This window comes from Sardina pilchardus, chromosome 9 (genome assembly GCF_963854185.1).
Source record: "Sardina pilchardus chromosome 9, fSarPil1.1, whole genome shotgun sequence".
Classification (NCBI taxonomy): Eukaryota; Metazoa; Chordata; class Actinopteri; order Clupeiformes; family Clupeidae; genus Sardina; species Sardina pilchardus.
The window spans coordinates 29,480,545-29,498,044 of record NC_085002.1 but is presented as its reverse complement, the minus strand read 5'-3'; the positions used below and the strand labels follow the sequence as shown (position 1 = coordinate 29,498,044).

The 17,500-nt window shown below is 48.6% G+C and overlaps 1 protein-coding gene across 1 annotated transcript in view; it reads right to left on the bottom strand.

Moving 5' to 3' along the window:
• Positions 1 to 17,500, bottom strand: part of ptprt (protein tyrosine phosphatase receptor type T) — a 178,959-nt gene that overhangs the window by 146,211 nt on the left and 15,248 nt on the right. The window contains exons 2-5 of the mRNA XM_062545106.1: positions 10,353 to 10,621; positions 5,397 to 5,478; positions 3,717 to 3,832; positions 1,608 to 1,782 (exon numbers count right to left, since the gene is read on the bottom strand). Of these exons, the coding sequence (XP_062401090.1) occupies positions 1,608 to 1,782; positions 3,717 to 3,832; positions 5,397 to 5,478; positions 10,353 to 10,621 (642 nt within the window). The remainder of the gene's footprint in view (positions 1 to 1,607; positions 1,783 to 3,716; positions 3,833 to 5,396; positions 5,479 to 10,352; positions 10,622 to 17,500) is intronic.

Below are 17,500 nucleotides of genomic sequence, written 5' to 3'. Positions count from 1 at the left end.
AAATAAGGAGAGAGGAACTGCTGGTATTTTGCATGTGTGTCCTTGGGGTTGATTTGATGAGTGCACCAGTGCCAGCACTCATAACGCTGTGTTGAAAAAAGAAACGGGGGAAAAAAAGAGAGATAAACACACTGCCATGTTGCGGTCAAACTCTCCCCCTCTGGACGTGCGCGTCTGTCGGGCACGGCTCCTAAACGGCCATCACCTGAGCGCCCAGCTGGACGCCCGCGCCAGGAAACGCGTGTCCACTTCCCACCAAAAAAAAAAAAAACGGCTCAGCGGTCAGTCAGTCGGACGTGCCCACGCTGAGCTCCAGGAAGAGAGCGGCCAATTCGGCCCCCGAAAGCGGAGCCCGGGCCTCGCGCAGCAAACCCCTCGCACGACACAAAGGGGCCTCGGGGACGCCAGGCGGCGGTGCCAAACCCCAGCGCCAGGTGCACGACAATTCAAGGTTGCGTCGCCCGTCGCGGACCACAGGTGTCGCACGGGGATGGCTTATTGGCAGGCCCGTATTCAGGAGGCGCCCGCTTACGCCACCCCCCCCCCCCCCCCCAGGAGGCGTGCGGGCAGTGAGCGTGAATCAGAAGCCCAGATTAGGGGGTAAATAGCAGCATTAAAAGCCTTGTTGGCTAAGGGGAAAGCACCGCCACTGCCACCGCCACCACCACAAATCACACAGCATGGAGAGGGGGAGAGAGAGAGAGGGAGAGAGGGATAGAGGGAGAGAGAGAGGGACAGAGGGAGAGAGAGATTGGGTGGTAGAGGGAGAGAGAGAACGAGAGAGAGGGACAGAGGGAGGGAGAGAGAGAGATTGGGGGTAGAGGGAGAGGGAGGAGAGGGAGAGAGAGAAAGAGAGAGAGGGACAGAGGGAGAGAGAGATTGGGGAGGTTGGGGTCGAGGGAGCGAGGGGGAGAGAGAGAGAAAGAGAGAGAGAGGGAGAGAAAGAGAGCATCTTTCTCTGTCTGCTATCTAACACATGGCCACTAACAAGCAACGGTGCGCTCCTCTCCTCACAGATGGAAACGTTTTATGGCTGCCCCCCCAGCCCTCTCTCCTCTAAAGATTTCCTCTCTCTCTCCCTCTCTCTCTCCCTCCACCCCCCACTCTATCTCTCTCTCTGGTATTGCTGACAAAGGAGGCCGTCTGTGCATAACAAACTGGGCTGCAGTGGCGGCCCCAGAGACTGTTAGCTAGCTGAAATAATGACGGGTTTCAGCGCGCAGGGGTAATGCTTTCTGGAGGATCCCACCGCACACCGGCTCCCAATGAGCATCAACATCTTCCTCCTGCGTGTGTCTGTGTGTATGTGTGTGTGTGTGTGTGTGTGTGTGTGTGTGTGTGTGTGTATGTCTGTGCTTGTGTGTGTGTCTGTGTGTGTGTGTGTGTGTGTGTGTGTGTGTGTGTGTGTGTGTGTGTGTGTGTGTCTGTGTGTCTGTGTGTGTGTGTGTCTGTATGTGTGTCTGTATGTGTGTGTGTGTGTGTGTGTGTGTGTGTGTGTCTGTATGTGTGTGTGTGTGTGTGTGTGTGCTTGTGTGTGTGTCTGTGTGTGTCTGTGTCCGTGTGTGTGTGTGTGTGTGGCAGGGAGACATGCGGATAAAGACACACACCTTTGACGATGAGCTCTGCGTAGTTGGAGACGCCGGAGCCTCCGTCTGAGCGGATGACGCAGCGGTACTTGCTGACCCCTCTCTGAGACGTGTCCACCACGCTGACCGTAGCCGAGAAGCGCCGCTGGTTCACCATCCGCGTCACCATCAGCGCTGTGTCCCTCCCATTCCACTGCTGCTGGGCACACACACACACACACACAGAGAGACAGACACATATACACATTATATGTAAACAGAAACACACACACACACACACACACACACACACACACACATGGGGGCACAGATGTACTGTTTCTCTGGAAAAAAAGAAGGGACCACTGCACATTTTTCTGATGGCTGAAGGACATTCGAATGACTTGACGGTCATATTCAAATTTGCAGTGGTCTCTTCATTTTGAATATGACCATCAACTCATTCGAATGTCACTCAGCAACCGCAGTGTGATATCGCACCCATGCATGCATGTGTGACTGAGACTAAGAGCGTCCGATATGAACACAGGGTTTAATGTGGCTTTATTGTTTCTTGTGTTGTGTTATGGCAGCCATGAAAGGAGGCTTACAGCTGTGGCCAGAGGAAAATGTTATTTCTCAGACAAGCTGGGCTTTTTTTTTTCTCCCTTTCTGCTCCAGAGAGTTCTTTCCAACACACACACACACACACACACACACAAACATGCGCACGCACACACACACACACACACACACACACACACACACATATACCATCCAGTGGATCAGAAATAACACAGCGACATCAACTCCCTGGGGTAATTTATTTCAGCGTGTACCTCAGGTTTGTACCTCCTGAGTGACTCGGGGCCACGCTTTCCAATGCAAATGAATTGAGTGAGAGGCAAACATCCCCCTCCACGTACAGTAGCAACAGATTGGGCCCCGATAATCAGACACAGGCTGGCCAGCCGAGCGTGGCGGAACACCACCCACCAATCAGCCTGCTGAACGGCAGATTATTCGCAACGTTCCTGCATAATTAATGAGCCAGTGTAGCGTCTATATGATACACATAATATTTGGGTGTAAAAGATTTATGAGCATAAATAGAACTAGTTTACATCCCGGAGTGATTTTTTTTTATTCTGCCAAAGACGTCTTTGAAAGGAGATTTAAAATATGCAGCTATGTTGTGTGTTATATATATATAGTCATGTAGCTGTTGGTATTTAGAATTGGAACTGTTGCATCTTGAGTTGTGCTTCAAACGCAGCATTTGCACTGAAATAGAAATGCTAATTCCTCAGAAGGTCAGTGCTCTTGTGTGCGAGAGAGCACTCGGCCCGTGACTTATTTTTACTGTTCTCTTCATCAGTCCCGCCAGCCAAACGGAGCCATTCTACCAAATCTGCATTAGCGGAAAAAAAAAAAAAAAAAAAAAAACTGTGGAGAGAGAGTCAACGGTCAAGGGTCTTAACTAATAGCCTTGGGCCATCATTAATGTGGAGCTACACGGGCCCACAGATGATTCTGATTTGATTCATTTATCTTTGCTTACACAGAGAGGGCACGGACCGCGCGCTAATGCAGGCAATTCAAACCATTCTGGCACATCAGTGGTGCTTCACATTCCAGCCTGGACACAGCTGTTAGCCTTACAACATCACAGAAGGACTGCCTTAATACATGTGATGCGCACAAGTGTGCGTGTGTGTGTGTGTGTGTGTGTGTGTGTGTGTGTGTGTGTGTGTGTGTGTGTGTGTCTGTGTGTGTCTGTGTGTGTGTGTGTGTGTGACTGTGTTAGCATTTATGGATTGGTGCATGTACAGTATATGTACATAATTCAGTGAGTGAATTCAAGCATGCTTACATCTCATGCTTATATCTGCATGAAGTGTGTGTGTGTGTGTGTGTGTGTGTGTGTGTGCAGAAACACAGGTATGAAGGTCTGTTTTTTATAGATCACACATTCTCTGCTCAACATGCACATCGACATGAGCGCCTGCATGCATGAATGAGCATGTGTGCGTGTACAGTATGTGCCTGTATGTATCTGTACGTGTGTGTGCGTGCGTGCGTGCGTGCGTGCGTGCGTGCGTGCGTGCGTGCGTGCGTGCGTGCGTGTGGATGTGAGAGTGAGGTACGCACCTGTAGCCACAGCTTGTCATAATGGGACCACTTGCCCCCGGCGATGCACTGGAAGGTGGCGTTCTGGCCCACGTTGACCTCCACGCTCTGCAGTCGCAGGAAGTGAGGCGCTTTACCTGCGCGGCGCAGCGAGAGCAGCCAGCGAGAGCACATGTTAGTCCGCTGGCATTTACCAGTGGCGCAGCAGGCTATTAAACAACACAAAACCCCCGCCGCACTACAAACAGCCCACTGCACACCAGAGCCTCTTGACATTTACCAACACACAAGAAGCTATCCAGGGAAAAGGCATAAAGCACACGAGCACAAAGCACAGAGTAAACATAGAGGGGTATTTGCACAGGACTAGATACGTACGTGTGTTTTATCTATGTGCAAATTAAATATAGCTTACATGCATCAGAAAGACTGACAAATATCACAAACACAGTTTTTTTTTTAGGCTGGATTATTACTTGTGTAGTTTTGCATTAGAGTGGCAAATATGCACGTCAGATCGTCTTCTTTGATTTTTCTTAATACATTCATTCCAATTTGCAAAGTCCCTGCTGATGGGTTCAAACTCCAGGAAGTTAAATGTTTGCGCTCCAGCTAAATGTAGTGTAAAATGGTCAAACATGGCATTGAGATGGCATTGGCTAGCCTTTTTTCCTATCCCATTCCATTACTCTTGCAAATGGATGGCTAATAGCGTATGCATTGATCATCCCTTTTCAAGACCAGCTTGACATTCAATTCAGACATTCATGGCGGAACAACTACGCATGAATCGCCGGCGCGGTCTCGCCGACCGCAAATTTCCGTTCGTAATCGGATTTTGATTCTGCGGTTTTCTACTTAAGTGTCCCGTCCTAAACTTCGGCCCTTCTCCAAGTCTAGATTTTAGAAGAGAGAGAGTGATAGAGCAAAAGAGAGAGAAAGAGAGAGAGAGAGAGACAGACACAGAGAATCCGTATTGGTATTCACTGTCTGCACTGCCTTTTGTGTCGTACAGAGAAGCTATACATCTATATTGCTAGAGAGCCACCAACTGCCCAGAGTAAACTCTGTGTTTGTGCAAACATATTTGGCCATGACAGCACAGTGCCATTCTGCTTCTGCTTCTGGAAACACTCGAGTGTCCAACTGGGACACGAGGCGCCTCACTGGAGCAGTAACTTGAGGTAACTCCCTTCTGTCAGGGCCAAATGATGACAGGGCCCTGGGTCTCTCCGCTCTCTGCCCCCGCAATCTGTCTCTCCCTCCTGCTCCCCTGTCTCTCCCTCTCTCTCTCTCTCTCTCTCTCTCTCTCTCTTCCTCCCTTTCTCTCTCTCTCCCCCTCTCTCTCTTCCTCCCTCTCTCTCTCTCTCTCTCTCTCTCCTCCTGCTCCCCTGTCTCTCTCTCTCTCTCGGCCCCCTCAGCCTCACACATGGCACCCTCTGGCCCGCCAGCAGAGCTAGAGACAGGCTGGAGCCGGCCTGTTTTTTTCTTTTTTATTAGTGGGATTTCTGTTCTTTAGATATTTATTTATCCGTTTTTTTATTATTATTAGTGGGATTTCTGTACTTTAGATATTTATTTATCCGTTTTTTTCCTGCTGAACGACACGGCAGGAGTGGCGGAGCAGCTGCTCGGATGAGCGAGAAAAAGGCAGGAGTCACGTCACCGGGGCGGGGGGGGGGGGGGGGGGGGGTTACTCACGGCAGGGGTGGGCCAGCACTCGCACTTCATCCACCGCCAGGTAGCCAGGGTGGCCTTGCACCGACACCGCCTCGAATATCACCTGAGAGAGAAAGGGGGGGGGGGGCAGGGAGAGATAAGAGAGAGAGGATGAGAGTGGAGAGAGGGAGAGAGTAAAAAAGATAGAGAGCAGGGAGGGAGTGGAGTGTGGTAGATAGAGAGAAAGAGGGAAGGAGGGAGAAGGCGAGAGGGAAAGAGAGAGATAAGAGAGAGAAAGTGGATGAGAGCGGAGAGAGGGAGAGAGTAAAAGAGAGAGAGCGGGAGGGAGGGAGAAAGGGAGTGTGTGGGAGGTAGAGAGAGAAAAGAAAAACAAAGTGGCCATTTGAGAGCAGTATTGGTGTAAACATCATGTCTGACCTAGTGTCCACTGGTGGTGTCTCTCTGCAGTGAAGGCACCTGTTTGGACGGGGCTAATGTGATTGGACAAACTGATCACCTCCACATGAAATTCACTTATCTCGGATTCTCCTCATCCCTGTCCTCACAAAGCTCTCACCCATACACACACGCTCGGAGAACACACTCTTCATGTTGATTTTTTTATCTCTCTTACACACACACACACACACACACACACACACAATACACAATACACAGACGTCGAGGGACGCAGAGTTGGCTGTGCTTAGTTTTGTGAGGATCAAGACAGCCAGTTAGCGTTGCCAGAGTGCATGCTAATGTTTGCTGACTCACTGCGTAAACAGAAGGTTGTCGTGGGATGGGAAGCCACTCTTCACTTTGGGGAGAGCCGATCATAATTAAAGGTTGTGCAAGGTCCCATGAAATTGTCCTCATTTCACACACACATAAAGACACAAACACACACACGCACACAATCTCTCTCTCTCACTCACACACACACACACACCCCTCACAGTGTAATGCAGTGCACACATGCTGTAAACACACACACACACACACACACAAACACACGCACGCCTCACAGTCACACACATGCCTCACAGTCACACACACAAGTACAGTACACACATACTGTAAACACACGCGCACACACACACACACACACAGCAGACTGCCATGACTGCTTGCCACTGAGGATGTGCCATGTGGTAGGGACATGTGCGTCCCCAAGTGTGCCATGCCGTGGGATGCCAACCTGGGCCCAGAGAGCCTGGGCACACGAGGGGCACAGGGAGGGGAGAGCCCGGGGTGACCTTCACCCCCCCTCTGGCCTCTGCCTCATCGACATCTGCGCATGGCGGCCGCCGCTCTGACAGTTACCATGACGGCAGATCGCTTTCAGTGCATGCGGACCAACGGAGCGGAGTAAGCACATCCAGGAGTACACTCAGACACGAGGAGTGTTAAATATTCATCGGAACCCAGAGTGTACTTACCACGTGGCCATGTTAGGCTGTGTTAAACATATGGCTTCCCGGAGGCTATTGGCGAAACCGCTACTAGCACCTAATTCACTTTCCCAGTTAAGCTCAGCTCATTAATGTATGTTTACTTTTGCGCGATTTCATTTATTTAAATGTAACTTCATTTGATACACCTTGCCAGGAAAGCAAACATTTTGGACGTTTTCGGTGATATATCCCATAAAGCCAAGGAAATCACGCTGAGACACGCGCATGGATTACAGATTGTCTACTGAGGCGTTTATACTGGGGCTGTTCTGGTGTGCCTACTCCCCTTTGACTGACACAAAGTGTACTGCAGGTATATATGCAGCACAAATAATAATCCTCCTTGCCTCAGCCAACCTCCTTTCCTCTCTCTCTCTCTCTCTCTCTCTCTCTCTCTCTCCCTCTCTCTCTCTCTCTCTCTCTCTCTCTCTCTCTCCTCCCTCCCTTCCTCTCTCGCCCCCCTTCCTCTCTCTCTCTGTCACTAACTTCCTTTGTCTGAAAAATGAAATGACCCTCTACTCCCCAGGAGTTAGTTAGACAGAGAGGCATGAAGGGTTGATTGGTTTAAAAATCAAAGGGAGGCAAAGACATCAAAGAGCGTGGGCATGTTCAACAGGGGCTTTGACTTCCCCGCGCAATCACCACCTTCCCACTTCCCCCGTCGGCGTTCGGGCGCGAGCCCTCGACAGCCTCGCCGGCGCGTAATAGCAGCGTGACAGCGGCAATCGGCGAGCGCCGCACACCTCTGACGGCCGTCATTACTGTGATTATCGGCGAGGAGTGCCGAGGGCTGTGCCGAAGCGACGCGACGCGCCACGCGAACAGTGACGGTGATTCACACGCCGACCACTACGGGATGAATGCTGGTGATGGTGAAGCCCCTTTGGGAGGGAGAAATCGCCATCAGATGGTGCGAGGGACAGTCCACGGCACCCAATTTGCACTCTCCCTCACTGGCTATATTTACGGCTAGTCTCCATCTGTCGTTATGGCGCTACATGCTCACCTCTTCCAAAAGTAAATGCGTTCCCTTTCAGGGCAGTTGTCTGTCATGACAGGCTCAACTAAATCTGAGCAACTGCAGCCGAAAGAAACATCATACAGCTGGCCACGGCGTGAAGCACTTTGGGGCACTTCAGCTGTGCTATAGCCTGACAAAATGTCACATCAAATTTCCATCCACAAAATGAAGTGTAAGTGAAAGGAAGCTATTCCAAACAGTCGTTGAAAGTTTGTTGTTTATGTTGACTGTGAGAGTGTTTTGCCACAGGTCTTAAGACGAGCTTTAAGTGGATAAATAGAATTGAAACATCAAACAGCAGAATGGAATTGCGGGAAAAGGCTGAATTTGATCCAGACATTTATTTGGTAAAATTGGGCACTTATCTGTCTTGCCACCACCCCCCTGTTCTAATCAGGCACACAGTGGGGCACTCTCTGTCCTTTAATAGCCCACAGTCAGACTCCTCTGTAGACATCAAAACCTGATATTTAACAAGCAATTCATTAAGTTCAATTCAATTCAGTTAAGAAGCTTTTTTATTATTATTTTTTTTTTTTGCAACCTAACATTAAATGTTTAATATAATGAAAGACATGTGATAGTGCTAGCAACTGAGAGTCAGTTGTGGCACTTTATGTGTCTCTATGTGTACAACACGTGTTTCTCTGTATAGGAGCAAATATTTATATAAGATTAGTATTTGAGTAAGTGTTTTTTTATTCATTGAATGATATGGGAAAATATAATTTTGCTGATTGACACATTTGTATAATTCCATCTGTTTTAAAAGGATTGCGAATAGAGACATGTTGACGTATGTTGAAAGTGAAACAGCAAGGGACTTGAGCATCAAGCTGTGTATATCTGAGAGTGTGAAAGGCCCAGGCACATTTTGATGAAGTATAAAACGAGGACTGAAATTATGTCTCAAAGGTTATTTGATGTGCTCTTTTCTGATGCAAGATTATGCCGGTGATTGCAAGGATAATTGTACTTGGGTGACTAAAGTGCTGGTCTGATGTCCGTTCTGAGGGCTCGCGGACTGAAAAACGTCATTTTAGCCCATTTAGGGCAAACTGGCTGAGAGCTGTGGTGCCGAAAGGTTGCCTAGGAGTGTTGTGAAGCCCAAATGACGGTTCTAAGAAAATTGGCGGTCTGCTTGGATTCTGGCACCAGCCCTCATTACCATTTTAATGCCTTGGTTCTCTTGAAAAGTGTGTTCACTAAGTGAAAAACAGCAGCATGCACATACCGTATGTGGAAATAGACAGTCCTCTGAGAGTGGGGTAATTGTAATACTTATGCGTTAATGTTCCTTATGTTTTAACATGCCGGTGTCACGGCTGAAAGTGATGTTTTTCATAACTATGTGCCCCTCCTCTACCATGTATAATGTTGTTGATCCTTCACATTGGTATTCACTGTGTAAAAGCCAGCCTAGAGTTAATAATGATGCAAACATGGCCAGCGCTGAAAATTATTATCATTGTGTGCTACAGTATATGATAAGCCGCTTCATTTGACAGACCTTGGGTATGTTTACTTATTGAGTACCTGTGCAATAACATCTCAGGGTATCTAAATTCATACAGAGACATCCAACAGAGCCTCAACCATCTTATTTGTCTCCTTCCTGTCTTACAAAATGACTGTCCTCACCCACTGGGATGCCTAGACTTACATGAACCATTATTTTTCATTCATTCTGTCCACATCGCTGTAGAGAATTACTGAGGGACAGAAAACAGGCCGAACTAATTGAGTGTCCTCCGCCTACTTCAATAACACAGCAAACTATGCGTCAGGTTGTGCAACAATACTGTGCCTCCAAATACGCATTTTATCACTTGCTGTCAAGGACAGCCGCCGCTATAGTCAACTGTCAACTGTTCACACAAAGGCATTCGCATACAATGTTCTAACACTTGCCATGTATTTTATTGTAGTCATGAAATATCTCCCATCTGTTTGACCACATGCAGTGTTGTAAACACTCCCATAATGAAATGTTGAAACAAACTGGCCTATTTGATCTATATATTTGGTAATATTTACAGAATATTGCATATGGCTGTTAAAATTCTAAGATAGGTCACCGGAGGCTGCAAGTATATTATTCACTGCTATCAGCGAATCAGCGGATGTTGCCCTACGCACCATCAATTGACTAGGTAAAGGCTACACTTATGCACTAGATTGATACGAGTTGGACGTGCCACTGCTGACACATAATCCAAGGGAAAATACATTTGAATAGATGAATCAAGGTTGTAACCTTGTCTGAACATAAATGCCACTGAGTTGCCAATGACGGATCCACAGTCAGCCACTGAGCTGACCTTTCTTACGGAATAATAACTTGCATATTCGGGAGCATTCGGTATCTCTTCATGTCGCATTATCCGTCCTTTGTGTTTGTTGTGGATAAACACGAGGCATAACAGATCAATTCTCCCATAACAGGGCAAATGAAAAACACCATCTCACCAGTGCCCTGCCATGGCAGCGAGCCTAACACAGCGCATGACGTGTCGTGCGTACCTGGTAGGAGTTGGGCCAGAAGGTGCTGATGGCCAGCTCCGCCTTCACCCAGCCCTCCGTCACCGTGGACGCGTTCCACACAGGGTTGCCTTGGGAACCGCCGTCCACCTTGATGTACACGTTGAGGGACCCGGGGCTGGAGCCGTCGCGGCTGGACAGGGAGTAGTGGAAGTCAATGCAGTGAGTGTCGTTCTCCTTCAGCGTCGGGAGGAGCAGGTGAGCCTTCTGTCCTGAGGCACGTCCAGAGGCATTGACCACCATGAAGGAGCCTACAGTCACAGAGGAGGGGAGAGAGAGAGAGAGAGAGAGAGAGAGAGAGAAGTTGTTAGCAAGAATATCCTTCAGCTGCATGTAGGCCTACTCCAGACGCAGCACAATCCCACCTGCAGGTGTTCCATTAAAACTTGTAGAATTTACTGCAAGAGTTTTATTCATCAGCTTCTACTTGTAAAAACTATACAGTGGGTGTACCCATCCAGAGCCAGTGTGCGTATGTCATATTGGAGGCAAGTCAAATCTATAAAGGGTCATATGTAAAGCTGTTTCCGTCGACACTTTTACCTCCTCTTTATTTAAATTTTATGAGGCAATATGTAGTTTTATGGCTTCACTTGAGGGAAGGCCGCAACCCATTACAGCTGACAGTTTAACACCAAGGTATGAGGAGATGTGGGCTATGGGATAACCCGGAAAAAAGGACAACTTTTAGTCTGAATTCCAACAACCCGTCCTGAGAGAATAGCAATTAGCCGATTATCTGTAGCAATTACATGAACGGTCTCAGGGCGCCACTTTAATTGAAATTGCAGTCATTTATTAAGGTCTCCATAATTATCTTGCCAACGACTACTATTCTATCTATCTAATCCACACGGATGACCCACTGTCTTCCGCGCTGGTGTCAAGTGTTCCTCTTACCCTCAATCCATTGATTTAACCGACCACTCCCAGGCCGTCTCTCTCTTAGCGCTCTAATGAAATCTGCTTCCCAACAGGTAATCGCATCGTGAGCGGGAAAGGTTAGGATGACGCCGGCCTCCTTTCAGGCCGAATCTCGCCCGCCATCTCTGATTCCCTGATGATGGATCATGGTCCCTAACCCCGCGCGAAGACACGGGGCGGCATGCAGATAGCAAGCGATTCATCACCGAAATTATTTGAAGCACATCAATGGGTCAGAGACGAAGTAGATATCAATCTTCCCAACCTTGGAGCTCGGATGAGGCCAATCAATTCAGAGTAGTGATCCAATCTAGCGAGGCATCTAACCAGGCCATCCCGGCACCCAGTGAACGGGGGCTGATTAAATTTCTTATTCACACCAGCCACTTCAGTTTTACATCAGGCATTCGCGTGGACGCCCATCACCCCCTACCATCAATGATTGCCAATAACTGTGCCATACACCGCAGGGGTGCCTCAGAACCTGATGTAATTCACACATGCAGGCAGACTGGATAGCCTATGTGGAGCCCTCACACACTACCTGCACTGCATATCCATTACATGGGCTCACCTATATCCCAATGAGGCAGAGCGGGCGTGACAGCTCGTCAGTGGTGGGAGCCCAACACACACACTTTCAACTGATTGCAGTTCAGAGCCCAATATGCAGTATGCATACACATTAAGAAATGGAAATATGCAGAAGAAGAAAAAACATTGATAAATAATGCACATTTTGGTTTTTTTCTGCGATGTTTACTTCAAATGTCAGTGTAAACAAATACACATTCATCACACAGATTCTGTGTCACAGAAGAACCAGAGACAGAAGCACAACCAGAACATGTTCCATTGATTTTGACTATGAAAATCTCTTTGAGGATTGACAACACATCAAGGCAACAGCATGCTACTACCACGCATCACATTCACAGTCCTAAAACCAATGAAAGCTAAATGCCCAGGGGATATTGTCCAGCTCAATCAAAAAGCACAATTATGCTTACCTGATTCCTAATACTTTAGGGAGTATGAGTATTTGTAATTGCGCACATTATCATTTTCTGATTCATTGATTTATTAACAACACTGGAAAAGGCACAACACCAGTCCGCACTACCAAAGCAAAACAAATTACAAAAGCATTCACTGAATAGGCGTCTTCTGCCTACCATTTATCTCAATATAAACCCATAAGTGCCTCGCTTCTTTATCGGGGTGGGGAGAGCATAATGGTGCCTTGGAATGAAAATAGCTTTTTGAACGAAATAGAGACCCTACCAGTGACTTACTGGTGACTCAAAATCAATAGTAATACAAGCAGTTCTCAAACTTATTGAGCAGCCATACTGCCTGTGGAATCCAAACAGGGCAATTGGACTGTATTAACCCTATAGGTCCAACGGCTTCACACAGGTGCATCGACCAGCCAGCTACCAACAAGCTGTGGGATAACATTCTACACAACGATTTCTTCATCATTATGTGTAAACACCTACAGTACTGTATGGACTGAAATTCCCAAACTCTTGCCAAGAATTGCTTACAAAGTTGATTATCTTATTGGTGGGCATTGTAGGCAATATTTTGCTCAAAAAGGGCTTTTTATTTCTCCTTCAAGAGTTCACTGGCATTCAGTTGGCAACTATCTCAAATGAAGTGCCTCTCGCTATGCATATTTTCTGCAAATCACAGATGTCTGCAAGGCAGTCATTTTCTATAGCAGAAAAAAGAAAAACTCTGTTAAGAGCACCTTGAAATGGATTTCACCCAGCAGCCCTCCACCCCCAACCATCACCACCAGCATTACAACCACCACCACCACCCACCATAATACCGTCTACCTTATGACAAATAGTGAGAATTCTGCCAGTTGTCACTTTAATATGCAATTATGAGAGGGCCCTGCGCTGCTGGCCTCACTCCTGCTAAGTCAGATAAAGTCAGAGTGTTCCTCAGCGCCCGCTCCCACGTGTCTTATCTGGGGGCAATAAAGCGCCTATTTACCCCTCGTGCCAGATGAGCGGGGTAATCTGGGGTGCTCTCTGGAGGCCTAACACACTGGAGGAGGGACAAAGAGAGTGAGGGAGAGAGAGAGAAGGACAGAGAGGGGGAGATGAGGAGTATAGAGGAAAAAAGAGAGGGGAAAAGAGTGAGAATAAGAGAGTGAGAGAAAACAACATAGATAGAGAGCAAGACAGAGAGAGAGCATAAGACCGGGAGAGAGGGGGAAAGAGAGTGTGTGAAAGAGAAAAAACAACATAGAGAGTGAGAGAGTAAGACAGAGAGAGAGAGAGAGAGAGAGAGAGAGAGAGATGGAGAGATGGCATGAGAGAAGCTGAATCCCAGCATCTGTAAGTGGAGGCAGGGGAGCCCAAGTCAGCTGCAGCCCCGTCTCCTTGTGCCCCCGTGGAGCAGCTGCACGCCACTCTCGCCTCAGCCCTGCCCAACCCCCCACCCCCACCCCAGATGGCCACACACACACACACACACACACACACACACACACACACACACACACACACACACACACACACACACACACACACACACACACAGAGAGAGAGACAGAAACACACACATGCACAGAAAAACACACTCACACACACGCTCATACACACATGTACAGAAAGACACACACAAACACACACACACATATACACACACACACACACACACACACACACACACACACACACACACACACACACACAGACACACCCAGGCACACCAAAAGGCAACCCCCTTGGCCTGTGCTTGTGGGGATGGGCTGTGCTCCCAGGGGTGTGGTTGTGAGGATCTGAGCTCTCTCTGCTGGGCAGCGGCCCATTTCACACATTTAAACGCGGCAAAATTCCCAGAGCACCTCCTCCTCCTCCTCCTCCTCCTCCTCCTCCTCTTCCTCCTCCTCCTCCTCCTCGGCTCACCTCCGTGGTGGCGCTGATGGCGGTGGTGGTGGCGGTGCGGTGTGGGGTGGGTTGAGGCCAGTGTGAGCGCCAGGCCCCATATGCTTCCTGCCCTGGATGTGTAATGGCCCTGCATGATTGGCCTCCGCTGAGCGCCATGCCCTAATTATTGCAGTACGGCTTCATATGTGTCATCCCCGCGTGTGCGTTTCACAGCTCCCAAACACAAACTCTCTCTCTCTCTCTTTCTCTCTCTCTCTCTGTCCCTCTCTCACCCTCACTCATTAATCATTCTCTCTCTCTCTCTCATCCTCACTCATTAATCTCACCCTATGTCTTCCTCTTTCTCTCTCTCTCTCACTGTGCTTTCTCTCTCTCCATCTATCTCTCTTCCTCCCTCTCTCTGTCTCCATATTTCTCTATTGTCTCTTTCTCTCTTTTCCTCTGTCTCTCTCTCTCTCTCTCTCTCTCTCTCTCTCTCTCTCTCTCTCTCTCTCTCTCTCTCTCCTCTTCCTCGTGTCGCTATGTCTCCCCCTCACTCTATTTCCATGGTTTGAGGACTGATCCAATAAATGAGTGTTAAACACCCCCCCCCCCCTCTATCTCCCTCTCTCCCTCTCTCTCTCTCTCTCTCTCATGCCCTTCAGAGTGGTGAGCAGCGCCAGGGTAATGTGCGGAGACGCGGGGGCACTCGGGGACTGGGCAGCAGCGATGGCGTGGGCCCTGGCGGGCACGATGTGCGGGAATTCACAGTGGCCTTTTAAAAAATCACGATGGCTCGTCTGTTTGACCTTTTCTCACGCGGTCTGGACACGGTAATGCGGGCAGACGCCAGGCACAGAGAGAGCGAGAGAGCAGAGGAGAGAGAGAGAGAGAGAGAGAGAGAGAGAGAGAGAGAGAGAGAGAGAGGACTCAGACGCTGGCGCTAATCTGATAAGTGGAAAATCAATAATTGAAGTGTCATTACTGAGGGGCACGAGGCGCCACCAGGCCAGTCTGCTCCCATGCAAAAAGCCTCCATCTCCACGGCGACGGAGCGCAGCCTTGTCTGTGGTCAGCCAGCCCACTCAAAAAAAAAAAAAAAAAAAACCCTGTCCTGCTATTTTGAAATATTAATTGTCTTTTATTTTCACGCCGCAGGATACTGGTTTTAAACATGGTCACTCTCACACAAAAGGAACATGCATTCCAGACTAATGAGTTTTACTCAGGGCTTAGAGGGATAATCAGTGACCAATAGTGATGAACAAGCTAATGCAATTAATGAAAACAACAACGTCGCTTTAGGTTAACAATTTGCCGATAAATGTGTTTTGTAGTATGTGTGATTTCAAAACGGAGAAGAACTAAGAGCAATATGGAGAGTGCCTCCGGCATTATACATCAGTAGAGGTTCTAAACAGGTGCCACTATTTACTAACACAATAGCCAAGCAAATAAACAAATAAATCCAATATTAAATAAATATTTTGCAAACATCCCACAAATGAGAACTTGCCTTGAAAGGAATGCACTTTCTATCTCCCTCTTCACCCCTCTCTCTCTCCCTCCCTCTCTCTCTCTCTCTCTCTCTCTCTCTCTCTCTCTCTCTCTCTCTGTGTGTTAAAAGGGACAAAGGAAGGCCTTTATCATTTCAACTATGAAGTCTCCCTCGGTGGCCAAGAGTTCCAGTCACAGCCAGGTTGTTTAGAACCTCAACAGAACCGGCCTGTTTATGATTAGCATGTGAAAGGGAAGCGGCGCCGCAGATGCCGCCGTGCTCCGCCAATCAAAAAGCCGCCCAAATCGCCGGGGAAGATCACAGGCAGCACTAATGAGAGGCAGAAGGCGCGGACCGCCAGGCAGAGGCTAATAACTCTATTGGGTGTAGCATAAACAGCATTTCACCGCTGCGTCTGAAATGGAGACCTCGGCGTTTGAATCGAGTTTAGATAAAAGCTTCTGTCACAATAGGAACTCGGGCCGACTCAAAGTCACCTTATATCCATTCGCGTCCCATTAAAAACAGAGTGAGGTCTGTCCAAATGAGGTGCAGTGATTTCTACGGCTATTAGCGCAAAAGAGAAAAGCTAAAGTGTTGGTCACTCTTTCATGAGGCCGAATCAGGGAAATTGATATCTCTGATTACATTGAGTCCGGGCCAGTTCTATTGAAGTTTGAGGTGATTATGGTTTGATGTAAGTGGGCTTCTATTACAGTCAAAGGGAGTCTGATGCCAAAGCCTTTTCCTGGGCTTTACATTACATTAGTTCATCCATCAACAAGATGAGGCCATTTTGAGCGAGGCAATCATGTGCATCAAAGTTGCCCAATGAAATGTCAGCCTCCAGATATGCCACGCACTGGATGATAGCGGCCACTCACAAAATGCATCTGGCCGAACCTCATCAAAGGCGTCACAGAATTTCAGCTAACAGCTGAGCCAAAGGGTTATTCTAGGGCACTGGAGTCACAGTAGGAGAGAGGGAGAGAGAGAGAAGAGAGAGAGAGAGCGATGGAGAGAGAAAGAGCGATGGAGAGAGAGAGAGCGACGGAGAGAGAGAGAGTCAATTCCAACCAACACATGCGCTCTATTCCCTATAAACAGCTGGGTATTTGTATACTGAGTAGGAAGATAAATACTATACTGCCGCGCTCTTTCGCAGGTCTATATTTCGGCACCTAAATGTGCAGCCCAGGCTCCCAATAAATCAGCATTGGCGCGCGGGCCTGCGGGGGAGCCGATGTGCATTCTAACGGGATGGCAGACAGCACGAGGAGTAGATAAACAAGACGGATTCCCGGGGCAGGAGAACGGATCGGCACGCTGGTGAAGGCCATGGGGCAGACGGAGAGCTTGTCAACCCAGGAGCGATGAGGGGAGCACGACCCTCTTAACCCCACCCGTCTGCCCCAGCAGTGGTGGTGGTGTTGGTGGTGGTGGTGGACGGGGCACTTCCCCCTCGGAGGTGGTGCTAGTGACCTCCACACCACCGTGTCTGAGTGGCCGCTAAAGCACGGCAGATCGTCCCCCACACCACTCGCACTTTGGACACGCTCCATTTCGGGGAAAAGAAGAGGTGGCACGACAGAGTCGCTCGTGAAAATCCAGCGGCGCAGGACTTGTCATCCTCCTCGTACTGATGTGTGTGTGTGTGTGTGTGTGTGTGTGTGTGTGTGTGCACTCAAATGCTGTTTTTGTTCCCCTCGCTCTTTTCTGTTGTGAAAAGGGCCACTTTGCAGTGATCACTGCGAGGGGTCCCACTGGGATGGAGGTGCTAAGGCCTCGCCAGTAAATGGCATTCAGCCTTTGAACTG